We start from the raw sequence: 23,067 nt of genomic DNA on the forward strand, positions 1-23,067 counted from the left end.
AGGTTATAGCCTAGGTCACTGATTTGAGACCTTTCTGCTCTTTCTAATATAAGTATCTAGTGCCACAATTTTCCCTTTAGGTCTGATTTAGCAGCATCTTACAAATTTTGATATCTTGTATTTTCATTTTCATTAAGTTTAAAATACTTTAAAATTATCCCTTTGATTTTTGTTTAATCCATGGGTTATTTACAAGTGTTTTTCTTTAGTTTCCAAATATTTGGTGATTTTCCAGATACCTTTCTATTACTGATTTCTAATTTAATTTCACTGTGTTCAGAGAACATTTAATCTAACTTTGACCTTTTTAAATTTAATGAGACTTGTTTTATGTACCAGAATACACTCTATCTTGTAAATGTATATTCTCTTGTTGAGTGGAGTATTCTGTGAATGTCAGTTAGGTCAAGTTGACTGATAGTGTTGTTCAAGTCTCTACATCCTTACTCATTTCCTATTTGTTTTATCAATCATTGAAAGAGAAGATGTTGAAATTTCTGACTAAAGTTGTTGATTTGTCAATTTTTCTTTGGAGTTTTATCAGTTTTTTATTCACCTATTTTTAAATTGTTATTTGGTACATAATACTTAAGATTGTTATTCCCTCTTGTTGAATTAACTCCTTTATCAGTATGAAATGTCCTTTTTCTCCTGGTAAAAGTCCTTGTTCTGAATTCTGCTTTGTCTGAATTGTCTGTAATAGCTTCTCCAGTTTTCTTTTGATTTGTGTTAGCATGTATATTTAATGTATATATCTAAGAGACATCTTTTTCCATCCTTTTTCTTTTAACATAGTGTGTCTTTTTATTTAAAGTAGGATTTTGTAGGGTGTGAATAGTTGGGTCTTCCTTTCCTCTTATCTAATCTGTGAATCTCTGCCTTTTAATTGGGAGATCCTTAGACCATTTACATTTAATTTAGTCATCAATATGATTAGGTTTGTATATAACATAATGTTGGTATTTGTTCTCTGTTTGTCCCCTCCCTTTCCTCCTTTTCTGTCCTCTTTGGGTATTTACTTATTTATTTATTTGAGGAGGGAGAGGCAGAGAGAGAGGAGGAAAGAGAATCTTAAGCAGGCCCCATATTCAGCTCAGAGCCCAACACAGGGCTCCATCTCATGACCATGAGATCATGACCTGAGCTGAAATCAAGAGTCAGACACTTAACCAAGTCACCCAGGTGCCCCATTTTGAGGTTATTTTTAATGATTCCATTTCATTGCCTATGTTGGATTATTATCTGTACATTTTACTTCTACATCTGTTATAAACTACACATTACATCATTATTACTTTTCCTGAAGCAGTCAATTATTTTCTAGCATGGTTTTTAAAATAAGAAAAGTTTATATTATCTGCATATTTATCATTCCTGGTGTCCTTCATTCCTTTGCATAGATCTTGATTTCCATCTGATATCACTTTTCTTCTGCCTGAAGGACTTCCATTAATATTCTTATAGTGAGGTTCTGCCAGTAATAAATTCTTTCAGTTTTTATATATCTGAAAAAGTTTTAACCTCACCTTCATTTTTTAAAGATATTTTTAATTTTACCTTGTTTTATTTTTTATTTTTTTAAATTTACATCCAAATTAGTTAGCATATAGTGCAACAATGATTTCAGGAGTAGATTCCTTAGTGCCCCTTACCCATTTAACCCATCCCCCTTCCCACAACCCCTCCAGTAACCCTCAGTTTGTTCTCCATATTTATGAGTCTCTTCTGTTTTATCCCCCTCCCTGTTTTTATATTATTTTTGTTTCCCTTCCCTTAGGTTCATCTGTTTTGTCTTTTAAAGTCCTCATATGAGTGAAGTCATATGATTTTTGTCTTTCTCTGACTTACTAATTTCACTTAGCATAATACCTTCCAGTTCTGTCCATGTAGCTGCAAATGGCAAGATTTCATTCTTTTTGATTGCCAAGTAATACTCCATTGTATATGTGTGTGTGTGTGTGTGTGTGTGTGTGTGTGTGTGTGTATACCACATCATATATCCATCGATGGACATTTGGGCTCTTTCCATACTTTGGCTATTGTCGATAGTGCTGCTATAAACATGGGGGTGCATATGTCCCTTCGAAACAGCACACCTGTATCCCTTGGATAAATGCCTAGTAGTGCAATTGCTGGGTCATAGGGTAGTTCTATTTTTAGTTTTTTGAGGAACCTCCATACTGTATTCCAGAGTGGCTGCACCAGCTTGCATTCCCAAATTTTTTAAAGATATTTTAACTGGGTTTAGAATTATAGGTTGACTTTAATTTTTCTTTCAGTGCTTTACAGATTTTGCTCCACTGTCTTTTCTTTTCAAATTGAGGTAAAATTGAGCTAACGTAAAATTAATCATTAATCTCCCTACCCCCTGTCAACCGCCAATATGCATTCTGTCTATAGATTTGCTTATTCTGGATATTTCATATAAATGGAGTCTATAATATGTGACTTTTTGTGTCTCGCTCTTTGACTTAGCATAATATTTCTGAGGTTCATCTGTGTTGTAATATCTACCAGTACTTCATTCAATTTTGGGCTAAATAACATTCTTTTGTATGTACATACCGCCATTGTTTTATCCATTCATTCATCGATGGCCGTTTGGACTGTTTCCACCTTTTGACTCTTGTGAATAGTGCTGCTATATATAAAGTTGTGCTTTCACCTTGCTTATTTCCAATAAGAAATCTTCTGTCATTCTGATCTTTGTTTCCCTACATAATGGGTCTTTTTTTTTCCTGACCGCTTTTACAATTTTCCTTCTATCACAAACATTGATTGAGACCCCAGTTAATGTCAGGCTCAAAGGCAAGAGCTGGGGATTCGAAGGTGGATCAGACAGAATTTTTGCCCTTAAGAAACTCAGAGTCCACAGGATGCCTCGATGAGGGAACAGATTCTATCTTAACGGTCAGCACAGAGATGAGGTCAGCCCAGAGAAGGGGTGCCCAAGCTAGAGGCTGGAGACTTAGGAAAATCTCCCTAAAAAAATGATCTGAGCAGATCAGGAAAGAAGAGAGTGATTAGAAAGGCTCAAGGTGTGTGTTTGTTTGGGCACAGGGGTGCAGCCTGCCTCCCACTGTTGTATTTCTTGTTTTATCATTTTGTGCTCATGAAATGGTTTCAGAATTCTTCCATGCCACCCTGGACTATGTCTTGGCCACATGTGCCTGAAACAGAGCCTGTGACATAGCTTGATACGGTTTGTTGGATAAATGGATGGAGGGATGGATGAACGGATGGGCAGACAGACAAGCTGTGCTCACATTGAACACCTCCACCCCACAAGGTGACTGTGGACTCACAGCCTGTCTGGCCCCCTGTGAGCAGACACGGATTCAGAATTGAGGACACAGGCCACATGTATGTGATCCGGACGCCGTCACACATCCAGATCCAGTGGCTCCACAGCTCAGGACTCATGATCCTGGAGGCCAGCAAAACCAGTGAGGCCCAGGGCCGTGGCCTCTGCGGTGAGGAGGGACCCAGCTGGGGTGGGGTGGGAAGTGAGGGGATCTAGCTCCCTGAGTTTCCGGAGTCCACCTCTGTCCCCAGACACAGGTTCCTCTGTGTGAAATCAGGGGAAGCTAGGACAGAGTGCCAGCCCAGAGGTGGGACCAGGAGAGCTGCCAGGGCAGAGAGACCTAATGTCCTGTGTTCTGGGGCTGAAGCTGCCAGCAGGGAGATGGCGTGGGGCTCTGGCCTCAGCCAGTTGTCACCTTGGCCGGGATTGTCTGTCAGCTTCCCTGACAGCTTCCTAATACCAGATGATCCTTCCTGTCTGCATGTGCATGGGCACTTCCCAAAGCACTTCCACACTCTGATCTCACTGATTGCAGGCCATCCACACAACAACCCCGAGAGGTGGCCATTGAACTAAAGAAGAAAGAGCGCCCAGAGAGGTTAAGCGGCTTGCCTAAGCTCACACAGCAGAGCTGCCACAATGCACAAAATTAGGGCTCTTCAGACCACAGCGTGACTGTAGGCGCATGCCCTAAGGGACTGGATGTATCTTGATAAGATAAAAGGGTGCAGGAAGAGTCTGAGTGCGGACTGCTGCACCCTCACAGGACACCCATGACAGATGGCCGTGATTATGATGACGGGAGACATAGGCACACTTATACACACACATACTTGCGTGGCCTCCCCCCATTAATCTGCACCCATGTTAATCATTCACACTTGCACCCCTGTATTCAAAATGCCCTCTACATATGAAGTGACACATTTAAGTCTGGTCCCTGCTCATTCTTTCATTTATTTCCCATGTACTAGTCACAGGACAGATAGTATGCAAAGCAGACAAAATTGCTGTTTTATGAAACTTCCGTCCTTACTGACTTATTGATACAAACATCTTTACACACACACACACACACACACACACACACACACACCAGCACTGCCACCACTTCCGCCATCCCTTTGCCACCGTTTCTTCCTTCCATTGTTTATGCCTGGCAAGGAGTGCTGGGGGCAGCAGTGATCCCCTGCCTGGGATACCTTTGTGACTCAAGGCCAAGACCCAAAATGCAGCCACTGGACCATTGATAAAACCTGAAGGTTTTGTAGCCAATCATGCTATATATTCATGACACTTGTGGCTGGAGCACAAGCCGGCTAATTTTCCTCTGTTTTTATCCACATTCACGCTTAGTATCCTGGGCACCCGGCTGGGCAACTTAGGGGACTACTGAGAGAGTAAGAAAATGAGTCTAAAGGAAAACGAGTCTTTGCACCCAGAGCAAGACATACCTGCAAACCAAAGCCTGCTCTGCAGAACTGGGAAGGTCATGGATTCAGATGCATGTGAGGGGCATTTGAAGGACACACTTCTGAGGAAGTGTTTCAGGCAGGGGGAACAGTGTAAGCAAGGTCAAAGGCAGGGAAGTGTGTGTTTGGAGCCTACAGTGTGAGAGATAAAGCTGGAAGTTAAGTTAGAAGCTGTGACAGACAAGCTCTTGCCCTACTCCCGTCTCCCTGCCTTTCAACACAGCCAAAGTTGATTTCTGGCACATGTAAATTCCCAAATGGAGACTCCGTTCATCATGTGGCTCTTCCATTCTCAGCACAAGCTTCCAGCTCCACTGCAGGAAAAAAAGTTAGGAAGTGTTTACCGGCCAGGCCTGGCAGTGGTCACTGCCTCACCCTCACTCTCGTCCTGCCAGCTGGGACTCGGCATGGGCTCCCCCACCCCAGGAGAGCCTGGAAAACACAGGCTAGGAACTGCCCGGGAAGAAAAGGAAACAGGTGTTAGTTACACTTAGCTAGCAATCTCTGCTAGAGCACATTTTTTGGAGTAACCTTTCGTTTTGACACAATGTCTAAAGTAGTATGAAGAACTCCCATGTACTTTTTGTTCAGATTTACTAAGCGTTTGTATTTTGCCCCATTTACTTTTCCTGCCTCTGTGTGTGTATGTATATAAAATACACACATGTGTATGCATGCAGGCAGATGTGTAAATACATCTATACATGTAGGATTTATATAAATGCACTTTTTTATGTGTATGCAATTTGCATATATATGCATTTTTCTGAGCAATTTGAAAGTATGTTTGAGACATTGTATCACTCTATCCCTAAATTCTTTGGTGTGCATTTCCTGAGAACAACATCTTCCTACACAGCAGGTTTCTTACCTTCTCTGTGCCTCATTTCTCTCATCTATAAAATGAAGATAATAGTAATACCAGCCTCAAAGAATTGTTGTAAGAAATATGCAGAGTGACATCTGGAGACCTGGGCATGGTGGTGATTATTATAGCTATCGGCATAATTCTGCCCCATTTCAGGTATCTGTGATGGGGACGCAGCCAATGACCTCACCCTGGAGGATGGTTCTGTGGTGGGTGAGGCTGAGGACCCTGCTCCCTTTCTGGACAGCTGGCAGGTGCCCAGCTCCCTGACCTCGGTGGGCCAGACCCGCTTCCGCCCAGACAGCTGTGCCACAGCTGACTGCTCACCCTGCCTTCGCATGGTGTCCAACCGCACCTTCAGCGCCTGTCACCGCTTTGTATGTACCCACTGTGTCCAGTGTTGGGGGACCTCCCGGGCTAGGAATGGCAGCACTACCTGCAGAGGGTGGGCCCCCAGAGGTGTTGAACTTGGGACTGGATTAGGAGTCTTCAGAAGCTCGTTGTTGCCCCTGGACAGGGCTAGGAGGAGCTGGATGCTGGGATGGGGGGAGTCAGGATAAACAGCGCTATCTGATGCACGTGCCCAGGTTTCCCCAGAGTCATTCTGTGAGCTGTGGATCCGGGACACCAAGTACGTGCAGCAGCCCTGCGTGGCACTGACTGTGTATGTGGCTATGTGCCACAAGTTCCACGTGTGCATCGAGTGGAGACGCTCCGACTACTGCCGTGAGTCAGGGGGCTGAGGGGGGAGCAGGGAGGGTGGGGGACTCCTCCATTGCTTCTGTTGCTCCCACCCCCTGTTAATTATTCATTCATTCATTCATTCATTCATTCATTCATATTAAGAAGTTAAGAAACATTTTATAAATAAATCCATAAGTACATTAATAAATTTATTTTTATTACAATTTATATTAATAAGTCAAAGGAATATTATCTGATTACTCTTTAATTTATCTGAATCTCCTTGCTTCATCTGTAAAATGAGGACAGTAATAGTAGCTCCCTCTAGGGTTGTTTTGAAGGTGACATGAGACAGTGTGTGCAGAATGGCCCCACCACATGGTTACCATCCAGGAAATGTTAGTTCCTTTCTCTTAATTCTTGGTCATCTTTCTCTTCTTTCAGTCTCTCCCCTCCTTCCCTGAGAATGGAGGTGAGATCCCACCCTGTTAGGTTTGCATTAGTGGAGTAGGCAGGGGTAGACTGGCCTCGAGTAGTTTGATTTATAAATGTGAACACATCCAGATAGGCTGGAAACAGCTCGCAGGAAGACCGCACCTACAATATGACGGATAAAGGATGACAAGACTAAGTCATCCAGAGGAGCGTTTGCAAACTGCGGGTGTGAAATCAACTTTGGGGGTCAACACCACATTCAAAATACACAATAGAATAGAAAATGCTAGCGTGTACTCCACCTAGAAAGATTAAATATTATTTTGTGAAAAAAATTTGTTTTCATATATCAGTCATTCTCAATCCCGGCTGCCCCTTTGAAATCACCAAGGAACTTCAGAAAGTATTAATGTTGGGCCCCACAACAAGAGGTTCCAATTCAGTTGCCCTGCGGTGGGATCCTGGCAAAGGTATTTCAAAAACTCCCAAGTGACTCCTTGGCAATCAGGTTTGAGGAGCACTGTTCTACATGCACTTGTGTATTGGACCACAATGTAAAATCTGCTTTTTCCCGTTAAGAAAGTTTGAAAACGCTGACCTAGAGCAAGGGGTTGGCAAATATTGCCTGTAAAGGGCCAGATAGTAAATAATTGAGCTTTTCAGGCTGTGTGGTCTCCGTCACAATTACTCAACTCTGTCCTTGTAGTGCAAAATCAGCCAGATACAATAGGTAGATGAATGAGTGTGACTGTATTTCAATAAAACTTTATTTGCAAAAACAGGTGGGAGGCTGGAATTGGGCCACGGGTTGTACCTTGCTGCCTCCTGATCTAGAGAAGGGAGGTAATGCCCCTAAACCCCTTTGCGCTCTCTGCTGAGGCACAGATGATGCTCTGAGGCCCCTCCTCACTCTGCCTGGGGTCTGAGCCAGGCCTGGTGCCCACTGTGTCCCTGCAGCCTTCCTGTGTTCCAGTGACTCCATATACCAGGCATGTGTGGCAGCCTGTGAGCCCCCGGAGACATGCCAGGATGGGCTGCTTGGCCCGCTGGACCCAGAGCAGTGCCAGGTGCTGGGCGAGGGCTGTGTCTGCTCTGAGGGCACCCTTTTGCACCGGCGCCACTCAGCACTCTGCGTCCCTCAGGAGAAGTGCGGTAGGTTCTTCCTCTATCAGGGTGGGGCCCTCCAAAGCTGGCCTCGCTCTAGGGTCTCCTCAGCCCACCTGCTACCCATGGCTAAGACCCATCTGCATTCCTCCAGGGCCACTTTGGGGATGGTCAGTGTCCCAGGGAGGGTCTAGCCTGGGACAGTCTGGGTCTCCTTGACCGCCTCAGTGCCCCGTACCCCACCGTACCCCCCACTGCAGCCTGCACCGACAGCACAGGGGTGCCGCGGGCCCTGGGGGAGACCTGGAACAGCTCCCTCAGCGGATGCTGCCAGCACCAGTGCCAAGCTCCCAACACCATCGTCCCAGTGGACATGGAGTGCCCAGGGCCCCGCCCTGAGACCTGCCCACGTTTCGGGGAGGTGGCTCTGCTCCTGCCCACTGAGGATCCCTGCTGCCTGGGGACAGTTTGTGGTGAGTCAGACCCTTTACTTTCCTCGACCTCAACTTTAAGACTGTTAAAAGGGGGCGCCTGGGTGGCGCAGTCGGTTGAGCGTCCGACTTCAGCCAGGTCACGATCTCGCGGTCCGTGAGTTCGAGCCCCGCGTCGGGCTCTGGGCTGATGGCTCAGAGCCTGGAGCCTGTTTCTGATTCTGTGTCTCCCTCTCTCTCTGCCCCTCCCCCGTTCATGCTCTGTCTCTCTCTGTCCCAAAAATAAATAAACGTTGAAAAAAAAATTAAAAAAAAAAAAAAAAAAAAGACTGTTAAAAGGCTCCAGCTCTGCCTTGATGGGTAGGACAAGGCCTGGGCAAAGGAAAGTGTCTTGAGGCGGGGGGGGGGGGGGGGGGGGCAGGAGCCACCCTCAAGAATCAACATGGGGTAGGGCTTAAAGGCACAGGCTATGGAGCCAGGCAGCCTGGAGAACTCTTCCTCCGCCACTGCAGCCTCGTGACCTCGGCAGATCATTTAACATCCTCTGTGTTTTAGTCAATTCTACTGTAGCAGGAGGCTGATCATAGGTACCCATCTTCTGGGTTGTGAGAATCTAGAAGTTTATACTGATCTAAGACAGCAGCTGGCACATGACCCATCTCAATGAATATTACCTATTAATGTTCTTCTGTCCAGCCCTGGACCTTCTATGTGACCCTCAGAGGCCCCTTCCAGGAACATGGGTCTTGGGGGGCTGGAGGGAGAAATGGGGACAAGTTGTCTAGGTGCTGGGCAGTGCCGGAGGCTGGGGGGAGTCCCAGCCTCCAGGTGACAGGCCCCGTGGCCCCCTGGCCAGTGTGTAACCAGACCCTGTGCGAGGGCCTCGCCCCTACCTGCCACCCAGGCCACCGACTCCTCACCCACTTCCAGGAGGACTCCTGCTGCCCCAGCTACAGCTGTGGTGAGAGACCCTGAGGTGGGGAGGGCAGGGGGAGGGGAGCCCAGCCGCTGGGTTAGGGGAGCTCTGGGGACTGGGTTCTGACTGGAGATCAGGGCAGAGCCAGGGTGGGGGCCAAGGCGTGGCCAGACAGGGTCTGCTCCTTGCACTTAATTCTGTCCTTTCCCCAGAGTGTGACCCAGACCTGTGTGAGGCAGAGCTGGTCCCCAGCTGCCGCCAGGACCAGATTCTGATCGCGGGCCGCCTGGGGGATTCGTGCTGTACCTCCTACTTCTGCGGTGGGTGGACATGCCATCGGGTGCACGGCTGGATCCCAGCCACCCCTTCGTCACTGGTTTCCTTGGGCAGCAGGGAGGAAAGGGAGAGGGTCTCCAGGTGGACTGGGCACAGAAGGGTGAGATTCCTGTTCAGAGCGAAGTGAAGGAGGAAGAGAACCAACCCCAGCTCCATCCTGTATATTACTGAGCATGAGGAAGTTGGTGCTTGTTCAGTGTAAGACTTTAGGTTGACAGGAAAGATCTAGATTCTTGCTCCAGGACAGGCCCCCTGAAGCCACAACACACTACTTTAGTCCAACTCCTGTCTGTCACAGCTGGATTTTAGGTCCCCCCCCCACATACCCAGGGTGGGGGGGACCACCTGTGACAGCCGTGGCCCCTCTCCCCCCTCAGCCTGTGGCGACTGTCCAGATCCCATCCCCGAGTGTCAGGAAGGAGAGGCGCTCACCGTGGACAGGAACACCACAGAGCTCTGCTGCCCTGTGTACCAGTGTGGTGAGTCCCAGCTGGACATGGGGACCTAACCGTAAGGGGCTCCAGGGACATTTATGTGCCACCAGAAACTGTCCGGCTAGCTCAGTGGGTAGAGCATGAGACTCTTATGTGCCACCAGGCCCCTTCACCATGCCCTCACCTCAGGACCCTGGGAGTTCAACAGGGAGCAACAGGGAGCTCCCAGGTAGTGAGCACCGAAGCATGAAGTAGCCAAAGCCATGATGAGACCCCACCCGAGGAAGCGGGGCCAGGCCAGGGGAGCCGGATGGTATGGGGTCCAGGCTGTGACATGGGTGGCTCTGAGGCTTCATGAAGAGGTTCCCTGTCCCCTCCATGGCGACCCAGCCCAGGGCCAGGGACAGGCCTGGGTTGAGGCCACCCCAATCCTCCTAGCATTGATTTATAGTCTTCATTCTCTGACCCCAGGCCCCTGCTTCACAATCTTTTTTGTCACTGTATTACCCTGGTATCTGCACATGGAGGCTGCATCCCTGACGACCCTGCATCTTGAAGCCTCTGAAGCTCTTTGGTTTTGCAATCGCAAATAAGCGTGGGCCCTTTCTGATAATTTTACAGGACATAGTACCTTAATACAGGGTGTACTATGTACCTAGTACCTTAATAGTACCTAGTAGACATAGTACGGCCAGCATTTGAGACCTGAAGAACACCTGATGGATAAGAATTAACAGACTGGTTAAATTTAAAGATGACCCCATTTGCAAAAACTGCACATTGACTGTGGGAAAAACGTGAGCGAACCTCACGGGCACAGAGCGGTGCCAGTGAGGACTGTCTGCCAGGATACTCCAGGGGCGACGCCGACTGCTTCAAGTGTCAGGAACCAAGTCTGAAACAGTGTAGGTTTCCCATGGAGCGTTCCCCAGATGCGCTGTCCACACTGGGCCAATCGGCTCCACCCAGGGTCTCAGAGGCCACTGGTCCCAAAAGTGGGGCCAGCTTACAAAGATGATCTGATGATGATCTCAATGTCCTTCCTCTCGTCTTCTCTCTCCTTTTTCTGCGCGTCTCTTCTCTCCACCTCACCCCCCTCTCTTGTTCACGTGTCTCTCCACGCTTCTCAGGAGAAAGCCTGGTCGTGTGCAGTGAGTACAAGCAGGGTCAGTGAGTCATGGTTTTGCACCCCAGTCCTGCCATTTTCTGGCTGTGTGGCCTAGGACGAGTCTCAAACTCTCTGAGCCAAGGTTCCTCATTTGTAAAATGAGGTGCTAGTAGTATGTCCCCTGAGGGGCAGTTGTGAAGCCTGGAGACAATATATGAAATACTTGATGGTCTTTGGGATACAGAGGTGCTCAGTATAAGGAGGCTATTGATATTGTTACCTTCTCCCAATCTTCATTGTACTTTTATTATAGAGGCACTATATATGCCTTATAGAAAGTACAGAATCCAAGTAAAGATAAGAAAGTGAAAATACTTTCTTCCTGCTTCCACTGTCAGCACTTGAGTATATATCCTTCCAAATAGTCTCTATGCCTTTATATGTGTGTGTGTTTTTTTTAACCAAAATAAGCATGTATATGCTTTTTTATTTTATGTTTTATTGTTTTTATTAAAGTATAGTCAATGTACAATATTATATTAGTTTCAGATGTGCAACATATTGATTCAAGAAGACGTTACTCTGTCTTCACCATGATGAATGTAGTCACCGACTGTCACCATGCAATGTCATTACAATATTACTGACCATATTCCCTACGCTGTACTTTTCATCTCCGTGACTTATTTATTTTATAACTGCAAGTTTGTATCTTAATCCCCATCACCTATTTCACTCAGCTCCTCACCCGCCTTCCCTCTGGTAACCACCGGTTTGTTCTCTGCAGTTAAGAGTCCGGCTTTTTTGTTTGTTTTCTTGTTCATTTGTTCTGTTTTTCAGACTCCACACGTAAGTGAAATCATATGGTATCTGTCTTTCTCAGTGTGACTTATTTCACTGAGCATCATACCGTCTAGCTCTATCCATGTCGCCAACAATGTGCACGTGCTCTTTTTTAACCAGCTGTTTTCAGTTAATGTTAATAAAAATTTCAAGTTCCATCATACCCCATCCATGATTTTCCTGGTTTGTCCAACCCAGGACCTGTGGTCTCTTAAATATCATTTAATCTAGCATAAGCATCTTTTTCTGTGTGACATGGAATTGTAGAGTTTGGGTTGTGGTCCTGCAGAAAGTCCTACCTTCTAGATTTATCCACTTGCTTCCTCCCGGAACTGTTTTCCTTGCTCCTCCCCATCCTCTGTGCTTCCTATAAACTAGAAGTTAGATCTAAGACCCGGTGGATTCAAGTTGTGTGTGGGGCCCGACAGAACACGAGCTTCAACGTACATCACATCACGAGATACAGACTAGCTGGTTGAGACACCGCAACTCAGGCTAATGTTGGTCCTGGATTACGGTGGGGACTGCCAGATGCCTCCGTCTTACATTTACAGTTTTCCTCTTTCAGCCAGAAAGTAACCCATTACTTTGACACTATACAAAGGTCCTTCTCTTCCTCCACCTCATAATTTTTTTGATAATCCTAACCTGACTACTCGCAGGGTGACACAGAATTCAGGGGAGGGAAGGCCCAGCTGAGTGACTTTAAGGTTCTGACAGTCATATTGCTAATGCCTCATCAGAGTGGAACTATGTCTTCCACTAGGAGTTCTATGGAAAGACTCCAGGAGCCCAGACTTCTTCCCAGGACTCTAGCCCTGGAGGGTGTCTGAGGACACTGGGGGGAACCCAAGGAGGAGCCCTCTATTAGCCAATGTTGCATTCTGGGGATTTCTGCTCCAGGTATCTGCAGCTGATGTGTCCCCTACCTCCCCTCCCTCGCAGTGTGTGAGAGCTTCCGCTGTCCCCAAGTACAGTGTGGCATGGGCACTGCTCTGGTGGAGGTGTGGAGCCCAGACCGCTGCTGCCCCTACAAGTCCTGTGGTAAGTCCCTGGCCAGGGATGCCCTTCCCCAAAGGCAGGGATCCAGGGCCCCCGTGAAGAGTAAGGGAGGGGAGGAATGACCCACCACTGTCCCTCCAGAATCCCCAGATGGAAGCTGCCAAAATCACCTTCCTCGCCCTGCATCTGATCTCTGGGTGCTTAGCATTCCTACACCTTTTTCTCCCCAGGGAAAAATCAAGTTCCTTGTTCCCAAAAGGTTTTTCCTTCTAAAGCAAGTCTTTATTGCAGCTGTTAGTAAGCATGATTTTTGTTAAAATTTACCTCCGTGGCACCTGGGTGGCTCAGTTGGTTAAGTGTCTGACTCTTGATTTCGGCTCAGGTCGTGATCTCATGGTTTGTGAGTTCGAGGCCCATGTCGGGCTCTGTGCTCTTGCAGAGCCTGCTCGAGATCCGCTTTCTCTCTCCGCCCCTCCCCCCCCAAATAAACAAACAAACAAACAAACAAAAATTACCTCAAACTCCTTTGGGAGCATCAATGATCAATAGTGAATACCAGTGAGCTTTATATAAAATGTTACTTAAAAAGAGTTGAGAAATTATTTTGCATTTATTTCACTGTCTTTTTCCAGGCCTGCAATGTAAGCTTCACGAGGGTAGAGATTTTAGTCTATTTTACTCATTGTGTTGTCCCCAGAGCACAGAAAAGCCTCAGCATATAGTAAACATGACTGAGTGACCCGGGAGAGCGTTTCACAGGCACTGTGACCTTGAGCTCTCCTTACCTTGAAGCTCGAGCTGATGTGGTGTCTGTTAAGTTTGCTAGTGGGGCCACAGCAGTCGCCTTCCAACAGGACGTGCCCCTGGTCAGAAGTTCCGCCCTTGATGCGTTCCCTCCTGGAGAGGCTCCACATCTGCTCTAGAAAGGGTTTTCAGGAGGATGGGGCAGGATGAAGCCCAGATGACAAAGGACACCTGTGATTGGTCTGTCGGCCTGTTTCTCCTCACCGGCCTCTGGTGGAGCTTAGGACCCATCACGGCCCCCACCTGCCCTACCAGGAAAGCTGCACTTCCCATGCTGGGCTAGGCTGGAGGGAAGCTGAGATTTTGGCTTCTTCACCCCAGTCCCTATCCCAATTGGGCTTGAGGCTGTGCCAGAGTGAGCGGCGTGGAGGCCCGGGGAGACTTACACCTGGACGTCTCCAGTGAGACAGGTCCTGGCCCCTCCTATCTTTCAGAGTGTGACTGCGACACAATCCCGGTGCCCCGGTGCCACCTGGTATGGAGACCCTGCTCCTCCCCACTGTCTATGATCTACCTCCCCCTTTCCTTTCCACTCTTTCCCATCCCCTGGAGACCCTATTCCTTTAATGTAGTGCAAAGAGCCGTGGATCACAAGTTGGCATTCTTGTCCTAAGCTCTGCCCTCTGAGCCCAGTGTCCTCATTTATAGAGTGGGCGTGAGGATGCTTCAGCATTGTGATGAGCAAGTACAATGATGATGGTGGAGATGATGATGGTGGGAATGGTGAGGATGGTGAGGATGAAGATGATGAAGGTGATGATACTTTTTACGGCAGCTCATGCTTATTGAGAGCTAACTATATGTCAGGAACGTTCCTGGGCCTTGTGTATATAGTGTCATACCAACAAGGTTGATTCCATGATGAGCTCAGTGATACAGACAAGGAAGCTAAGGTTCAGATCGTGAAGCTAGTAAATCACAGTCAGGATTAGAACCCAGGAAATCTGACTCCAGAGGCCATGCCCTTAACCACCAGACTGCACAGCCACTGAGGGAAGGGAAAATACTGTAAGAAATGTGAAGTTATGTTTAAAGTTTTTTCACAATTTTCTAGATTTTATATATTCTCCTCACCCCCTACCCCCCCAGCACACATTTCCTCTCATTTTCTCCCCCACTCCTCCCTCCTCCCTTCAACTGGTGAAGGAGGAAGGGAGATAGTATGAGCCAAGCTGGGTTCTTGGCTGGAAGCCATGCAATGGTCCCTCCCTGATGCGGCCCGTGGGTTCTTGGGATGAAAGGAGAGGCCTAAGTCCCTGAAGAAGACATTGGGGAGTGATCCTCAGTGGGGAAGCCATACTGGGAATTTCTCCCTTGGCTGGGGAGTGACTGAGCTTGCCGGAGCTTGCCAGCCCCTCCCCACCCACCGCGAGGAGGCAGCTGATAGAGACAAGGGCCCCGGTGGCAGACTGCTCCCAAGGGCAGGGCTGGGCTTCCCCAGCGTGGGGTGCTGACTGCCTCTGCCCCACCCAGTGGGAGAAGTCCCAGCTGGACGAGGAGTTCCTGCACAGCGTGGAGAACGTGTGTGGATGCGCCAAATACGAGTGCGGTGAGTGGGGAAGGGAAGCCCGTGGGGGAGAGCCAGGCTGGGCCCGATGTGCGTGCTGGGTTCCGGTGACTGTTGCCATCCTGCACGCCCAACCAGTGAAGGCCCCCGTGTGCCTGAGCCGTGAGCTGGGGGTGATGCTGCCGGGCCAGACCGTGGTGGAACTCTCGGCTGATGGCGTGTGCCACACCTCCCGCTGCACTGACGTGCTCGACCCTCTTACCAGCTTCTACCAAATCAACACCACCTCTGTGCTGTGTGACGTGCACTGTGAGGCGGTAGGTGCGGGGCAGGATGGGGGTGGGCAGGGGCAGCGGCTGGCTTGGGTGATCCCTGGTGCTCCAGGAATCAAAGGAGTCTCAAGCTTTCTAGACAAGTCTGAAGAGGAGACATGGTGCGGGCAGGGGACCCTTCAGAGACCTCTGTAGAAAGTGCAGAGAACAGGCGGGGTTGGGAGAGGCCAGGAGGGGAACGGCAGGAGTGAAGGTCTGGCAAGGGCGAGTATTTGACAGAAGATGTATTTACGAAGCACCTACTTACGACTGGTACATTCCCTATTGCTTTGGTTTGTGTGTTTATGTTGTTACCCTTTGTTGCACTTCTGCACACCCAGTTTCTAAGATAGCGACTGGCTTCTAGTAAAAGCTAAAAGGGGCTGGCATTATTCCCATTTGTCAGATGAGAAAGCTGAGGTTTAGGGAGGTCCGGTCATTTGTACAAATTCCCACAGGGACCGGGACTCAGACTGAGGTCTGCGTGGAAACAAAACCAGCACCCTTAATCGCCAGCAGTGCTGTCTTTGAAAGGGGTGGAAATGCTCTTCATCAACTGGGAATGGGTCTAGGAATTGCTGTAAAGGAGGCTTAAGGGATGACCTTCCTGTCTGAAATAAGAGGCTGGGAGTGAGCTCCCTTTCTGAGCATCTACAGGGGGGCTTCTCTGGGCTTGGGGCTCAGAGACCATCAGACAGTAGGAAAGCAGGAGGGTGGAGGTGGGCACATGGCTGAGGTCCCTCTGGTTCCGCCCTGTCCTGCAGAATCAGGAGTACGAGCATCCACGGGACCTGGCCGCCTGCTGTGGCTCCTGTAGGAACGTGTCCTGCCTCTTCACTTTCCCCAACGGCACCACCTCCCTGTTCTTGGTATGCAGCCCCTTAACCACCCACCTGGGAGGGCATCCCAGGAGGCAACCGGGGCTCAGGGCTAGGCACAGACAGGGTCCTGGGCAGCACCTGTGCCCAAGAGCTGTGCCCTGTCTGTTCACTCAGACCATCTAGCCACCCAGTCCCCATTGTCCACCTCTGTGCCCTCTAGCCTGGGGCGTCCTGGATCGCAAACTGTACCCGCCATCACTGTGGCAACACGCCCCTGGGCGCTGTGCTTGTCCGCTCACCCATCAGCTGCCCGCCACTCAACGAGACCGAGTGTGCCAAGGTCAGTGCCAGCCTTCTCCCCTCACAGCATGGCCTGAAGCCAGGGGTATCGCCTGTCTTACCGGCGGGGGGCGTTGCAGGGTGGGGGGTTCCTGTGTGCGGAAGTGAGGGAAGAGGGGTTCCCTGGAGGCCGTACCTGCCCTGCCACCCCAGCTCCACATCTCTCCGTGTTCCTGCTCTGACCGCGTCACACCCCACGTCCTCATGCGTCACACCCCACATCCTCATACATCACACACACAGCCGCACACGGATGTATGCAAACATACATCCTCACATGTTCTGAGACGTCACATACACGCCATACAGGTGCACAGTTCAGTCCTCTGATGCTCTAATGGCACTACCACTAGCCAAAACAGCACTGGCAGGGACAGCTGTCACTAAGGGCACACACCTCAAGGAAAAGGATTTCTGGAGGGTTTGGTTATTGTTAAATGAGGAAGGTTCCTGAGATTAATACTGGACATTGAAAGGTTTCTGATCTTAAAAACAAGTACACACGCTCCCAGTCACACACACTCGCACTACAAAACCACACATGTATATGTTCACAAAATCACATGCATGTGCTCACACACACAATACTTATTTATGAAGAACTGTCACATCATTGTTTTATCCATTTCATAATAGAGGAGGAGGGCTATAAGGGATAACTGCACCCATTTTAAGGGTGGGAAAATGGAGCCCAGAGGAAAAGGATGACTTATCCAGGGCTGGGATGGAGCCCAGGCCACTGACCCAAATGGGTCAGCCCCTGTGTCGCTCCCCTCCCGGACCCTCTGTGCAGGAAGCACTAATGTGGGCACAGGATGGGGCAGGAGGGAAGCCGCCACTGGAAAGATGGGAGGATCTCACCATCTTAACCCAGCCTCCGGTCTTACTGGGGCCACTGGCAGCTTTTATGCCAGTGGCCCAGCCAGTCAAGTTAGTCCCTGTGGCTCTCCCAGGGCCAGCCCAGGGGTGCCTTCTCCCTCTGGCCAGGGCCTGATGGACAGCAGGGCCTGGCGCACCTGCCCTGGGGCATCTTGGGAGGAAAAGCTGAGTCAAGGCTCTTGTGCCTTTTGCTGGGATCTTGGCTTCTGGCCTGGGATGGGCTCTCCCACTCACCTCCCCTCCTCTCCCTCTAGGTTGGGGGCTCAGTGGTACCTTCCTTGGAAGGATGCTGCAGGACATGTGAGTGAGCACGGTGGAGGCCCAGGGGTGAGGTCTCTGGTCGGGGGACAGGGTATCCTGTCAGGGCTCAGAGGGCCGGGTTCCTGGCCTGGCACCTCCAGTGCTAGTTCTTCGGGGGTTTAGATGAAGGGATCACACCGCTACCATGGGGCTCACGGCACTGGCGCAGATATGCGGGTGGGCAGAGCCCATGCTCCTGACCCTATCCCAACAAAACGCCTTTACTTCTTGATGGAGACAGGGGACATTGGGCTATTGAGTCCAGGAGGTCAGAGATTCATCAGCTGTTCTGCCTCCTCCTGCCCCTGCCAAGACCCCCAGCCCAGAAGCCCCCCAGGTGAATTCTCCTTGTGGTCAGGAGCCCTGTCTCAGAGATTCCCCCCGGGGGGGATTCAGGCCCACAGGGTCGCTGTCTCAGTCCGAGTGACCTGGACTCACACCTGGCCCCTGGAACCTGCAGCCCGAGCCACATAAGCATGCACATTCTAGTCAGCTTTAGGACCTTTGTCTACACGCCTCCCCTCTCCCTAGGGTCCTCAGACTGTCCTTTGGAGGGATGTAGAATTTGACACCCTTTTGTGTCCACCTCGCATACTGCAAGGAAGCTGGGCTCAGTGCCTCATTGGCTGATCTCCGACCCGCAACTCATGTTCCCTGAATATTCCATGTGCTCCCGTGTGACCTACGACCCGTGTCCCTCTCCCCAGGTTCCCCGGGGACCCTGTTTCCTGTGGTCCCTGTTAGCCCCGCCTCTCCTCCACGGGTTAGTGTCCACTGCCACCCAGGTACTCCTCTCGGAAACCCACAGGACTGAGGCATGCAGCCACGTTGCTATTCCCAACAACGTTCCTTCTGCTAGGTGGCCCCAGCTCTGGGGGTGGGGGAGGGGAGGGCGGGGCCTCTGCTCCCTGCCTCTGGCAAAGGCCTTTCTCAGCCAACAGTGCATGCTGGGTAGCGAGCCTCATCCCTTGGGCTTGCGTGGGAATGCTTCAGCGGTTCCCCCTCTCCTGGACCCATCAATGCCGAATGCCACCACCACTTTGCTCCCACTTGTCACTCAGCTGGCCTTGGTCTGGGACCCCGAGGGCCCTGGCCGGGACAGCCCTTGGTCCTCTTGCCTCCTGGAAACAGGGAAGGAGGAAAAAGTGAACTTAGCTCTGGCCAGGAGTCCTCCACTGGGATGATAGGAAACCCACTGTGGTGAGGCCAAGAGGCCACAAGAAAGGATTCCACCCTGTTTCTGGCAGGCACCCTTAGTGACAGAGGGAGCCCATGCATCAGACAAATATTTATTGAGCATCAATATGCCAGGCCCTGTTTTAGGCACTGCAGACACAGCATAAATAAAGCTTTATGGAGCTGATGTTGTAGTGGGAGAGCCCCGCATAATAAGTCAAATATATATGATGGATGCATCCAGTTTTATGGGGATTGAAACTTATGCAACTTGGGGGGGCCTCATAAGAGAAAGAACACAAACTTACAAGTCCTGTATCAGGGTGTGAAAGCGAGTATTCATTGAGAATGAGAAAAGAACCCACAAGTTGTGGAAGGGGCCGTTCAAAGGAAGGCCCAAAGCTTCCGTTTCCCCAGCATACTGGGGACATCATGGTGACAGTGCCCCAGATAGAAATAAGGCAAGGGAGGGGGCAGGGAGGGAGCACAGGGTGGAGGGAGGGTGGGCGTTATAGTTTCAGGAGTGGTGAAGGAAGGGCCCAAGGATGAGCTATTTGAGCCAGTGAGGGCAGGAATGGCCCTGAGCTTGCTTGTCTGTGGGAGGCGTGGTCCAGGCAGAGGAACCTGCGTATCACTTTCCACCTCTGTGACAACTGTGTGAAGTGGGCAAATCCCTGGCCCTGTCTGATGGATAAAGGAAACCCAGTGAGCCTGAGGCGTGCAAGCATCTGCTCGGGACTGGGGTTTCCAGACATCCAGGAAACTGCAGATTCTTTACCCAGAAGCCCTCTCAGAGTCAGAATGCTGATGCTGAGCCAGAGGCACAAGGGGAGTGGGGGGCGGGAGGGGGGCATGGCCAGGGTCAGGGGCAAGGATTAGAGATAGGCTTTGGGGGTGGGGTGGGGAAGCAGCCCACCTGGTCTCCAGATCCTCCTCCTCCCTGGCCAAGAGCCCCTGAGGCCATCCAGACATCGTTCCTTTTCTCCCCTGCCCTAGCCATCTCCACATCTTTCCAGGGCACTGAGTTAGAAGGCTTTCTCTTTGCTGGCAAAGGGCTCTAATGCATGGGCACTAACACCAGTAGAGAGACCCTCTAGCATGACACTAACTGCCCCAGTCTGGCCCATCCTGCTGCCCCCTGCCAGCACTTCTCAGCCATAGCTGCCTCACCCAGCCTGTCCCCCCAGGTAAAGAGGATGGGCGCTCCTGCAAGAAGGTGACCATCCGTATGACCATCCGAAAGAATGAATGCAGGAGCAACACCCCTGTGAGTGTTGCCTGCCCGAGTGGCGGTGGGAGGGGGTTGGGGGGGCAGGGCTACACAGTGGGCCTCACTGGCCTGCCTGTCTCCAGGTGAACCTCGTGTCCTGCGACGGGAGATGCCCATCCGCCAGCATCTACAACTACAACATCAACACCTACGCCCGCTTCTGCAAGTGCTGCCGGGAGGTGGGCCTGCAGCGCCGCTCCGTGCAGCTCTTCTGTGCCACCAACGCCACCTGGGTGCCCTACACAGTGCAGGAGCCCACCGACTGCGCCTGCCAGTGGTCCTGAGACCTGGGGGCTGGCTGGCCCAGTGTGCAGGGGGAAGCTCCTGGGGAGTAGAGAGCTGGTATGTGCTGAGCATGGAATGCCAGGCAGAGGCACAGAACGTGACTAGAATGGGCCACACCCATACCAGCTCTTTCTCTGGCCTCCCTCTCCTGCATACAGGGAAAGTGCCACACCCGAAGGGTCAGGGAACTCAGCTCTGTCCTTGGCTGAGGTTTGGAATGGGCCCTGAATTGGGGGCAGCAGCCCCTGCATGGATGTGGGAATCCATGACTCTGGCTACAAGTGGAGAGGGGGAAGGCTTTCCTGAGAAGGAAGGACCAGAGCTAGACCCAGGACCACGTGCAGGGCCAGGATGTGGTGGCCCATTCTCTCTTTTGGCCCTTTCTACCAGGGAAGAACCACAGACACAGTAAAAGGAAGGGAGGCTTTAACTGCAATACACAGGCCTGTGAGTAGCTGCCCAGGAGGACTTCCCAGAAGCATAGAGGGTGGGTTCCCAGGCCGGGGTCCTCTCAGCAGTGTTGTGAGGCCAGGCCCAGAGACTGGGGAGGGGGCTTGGTGACCCTCAAGTCCCCTATCGCCCCAAGAGGGATGCCCTCGTATTCTGTTGTTGACACTGTGGTTCAGGAAAGGATTTAGAAGAACAGACCTATGCCTGCTCTATACGTATCCCCCACAGCCAGCCTTCCTGGAGGTGAGCTGGCTCTTGCGAGATGGGGGCAGGAGCCTTGGTTATTTAATGGTACCTTCAGCCTGCAAGGGCAGTGCCTGGCTTTGCAATGTGCCTTCTCTCCAAGGACATAGTAGAGTTGGTCTCTGGAGGGGCCTGACTGTGAGTTTTGTGGCTCAGCCAATTCCTAGCTCTCTGCATCATGGGACTGTTTAGCAGGAAAGCGTCTATCAGTGGAAAATGCAAGCCCTACATACAGCTGATCTCCCAGAACCTTGTCTCTGAACCAGAGTGTCCTTCTTAAAGCCAGGTCTAGGGTCCCCTTCACACCCCACTCTGTAGGCCACCTCCCCATGCCACTGTGTGCTGCTGGGGTCCAGGCCAGGATGTTCAGGCCCCAGCAGTGCTCTGGTATGTCTGGGGATATGTGGCTGCCCTAGTGTCCCTAGGTTTGGGGATAGGGGCCTGGGCCAAGATGGTCCCCAGCTGTTCCTGCAGCCTCTTTGTTCTTGTATCTGTATTCTGGTTCTAGACCCAATAAACCACGGAAAGATATCAGGCCTCTGAGCATCTCTCAGGGTGTCAGGTTTGCTTTGAATCTGAAGGAGTTTCAGCTGTGAAGAAAAGACTCTATTTTATGGCCCTGAAGGTCACCCCACCTTGTCCTGCCCCACCTGTGCCCAGCACTGTGGCCCCCTCAGCACCTGCCCTGCCCCCACTGTGTACTCTTGGGGACCTCACTCCTGATGGTCACACCCACCACTGGAATCACATGTTTCTGTCTCTTTACCTCACCTTCACTTCCACCCAGGCATCCCTCCTGCCTGCTCCTCCTGGAAGCCAGCCTCCTACTCCAGCCCTTTGGCCAAATATCCCAGTCCTGATCCCCCAGCTGCCTCCTGGGAAACCAACTGATTTAGATTCAGACGTTTTAGTGTAAGATTCACAAGAAGCACATGTTATCAGCCAGCATGATCCCATGCCCTGTGCTTTAGAAAGGACAGGACATGGTGAGGAATTTAAACCTTGATCAGTGTTGCCGGATTGCCCTCAAAAAGCCACCAGCAGCACTGATATCAGTGTTCACTGAAATGATTTGGAGATGGTGATTTATATAAAAAATACATACACCCTTTGATGAAGCCATCATATTTCTAGGCAGCTGTGGTAGGCTGAATGATGGTCTTCCAAATATGTCCACATATTCATGCCAGAAAGCTCTGAATATATGACTTCACATAGTAAAAGGGACTCTGCAGATGTGATTACGGTAAGATGTTTGAGGTGGGGAGGCCATCCTGGATTATCCAGGTGGGCCCAATGTCATCCCAAGAGTCCTTGGAAGAGAGAGGCAGGAGGGGTCAGAGAAAGGAGATGAGATGACAGATGTTGAGGTTGAAATGATGCATTTTAAGGTTGGAGGAAGGGGCCGCTGGCCAAAGAATGTGGGCAGCCCCTAGAAGCTGGAAGAGGCAAGGAATGGATTCTCCCCCGGAGCTCCAGAAGGAACACAGGCCTGCCCACACCTTGATTTTAACCCAGTGAAACTGATTTCAGACTTCTGACCTCTGGAACTCTAAGAGAATAAATCTGTGTTATTTTAAGCCATTAAGTTTGTGGTAATTTGTTACAGCAGCCATAGAAAACTAATACAGCATCTAAAAAGGCAATTCATACAAGGCAGGTGCCCAATTATTTATTACAGCATTGTCTTAAGTTAAAAAAAAAAAAGCAACAACTTTACATGCCTATCAGTGTGAATGATTAGA

At 50.3% G+C, this 23,067-nt stretch overlaps 1 protein-coding gene across 1 annotated transcript in view; it reads left to right on the top strand.

Annotated features, from left to right (window-relative positions):
- Positions 1-21,853, top strand: part of OTOG (otogelin) — a 90,850-nt gene extending 68,997 nt beyond the window's left edge. Inside the window, exons 40-56 of the mRNA XM_045482522.1 lie at positions 3,290-3,473; positions 5,801-6,021; positions 6,232-6,370; positions 7,721-7,915; positions 8,128-8,340; positions 9,155-9,259; positions 9,427-9,534; positions 9,928-10,029; positions 12,881-12,979; positions 14,176-14,216; positions 15,215-15,290; positions 15,387-15,565; positions 16,324-16,428; positions 16,601-16,720; positions 17,853-17,898; positions 20,262-20,341; positions 20,428-21,853. Of these exons, the coding sequence (XP_045338478.1) occupies positions 3,290-3,473; positions 5,801-6,021; positions 6,232-6,370; positions 7,721-7,915; positions 8,128-8,340; positions 9,155-9,259; positions 9,427-9,534; positions 9,928-10,029; positions 12,881-12,979; positions 14,176-14,216; positions 15,215-15,290; positions 15,387-15,565; positions 16,324-16,428; positions 16,601-16,720; positions 17,853-17,898; positions 20,262-20,341; positions 20,428-20,628 (2,214 nt within the window). The 3' untranslated portion in view covers positions 20,629-21,853. The remainder of the gene's footprint in view (positions 1-3,289; positions 3,474-5,800; positions 6,022-6,231; positions 6,371-7,720; positions 7,916-8,127; positions 8,341-9,154; positions 9,260-9,426; positions 9,535-9,927; positions 10,030-12,880; positions 12,980-14,175; positions 14,217-15,214; positions 15,291-15,386; positions 15,566-16,323; positions 16,429-16,600; positions 16,721-17,852; positions 17,899-20,261; positions 20,342-20,427) is intronic.
- The last annotated feature ends 1,214 nt before the right edge of the window (positions 21,854-23,067 follow it).

The sequence above is a fragment of the Leopardus geoffroyi genome, chromosome D1 (genome assembly GCF_018350155.1).
Source record: "Leopardus geoffroyi isolate Oge1 chromosome D1, O.geoffroyi_Oge1_pat1.0, whole genome shotgun sequence".
NCBI classification, from domain to species: Eukaryota; Metazoa; Chordata; class Mammalia; order Carnivora; family Felidae; genus Leopardus; species Leopardus geoffroyi.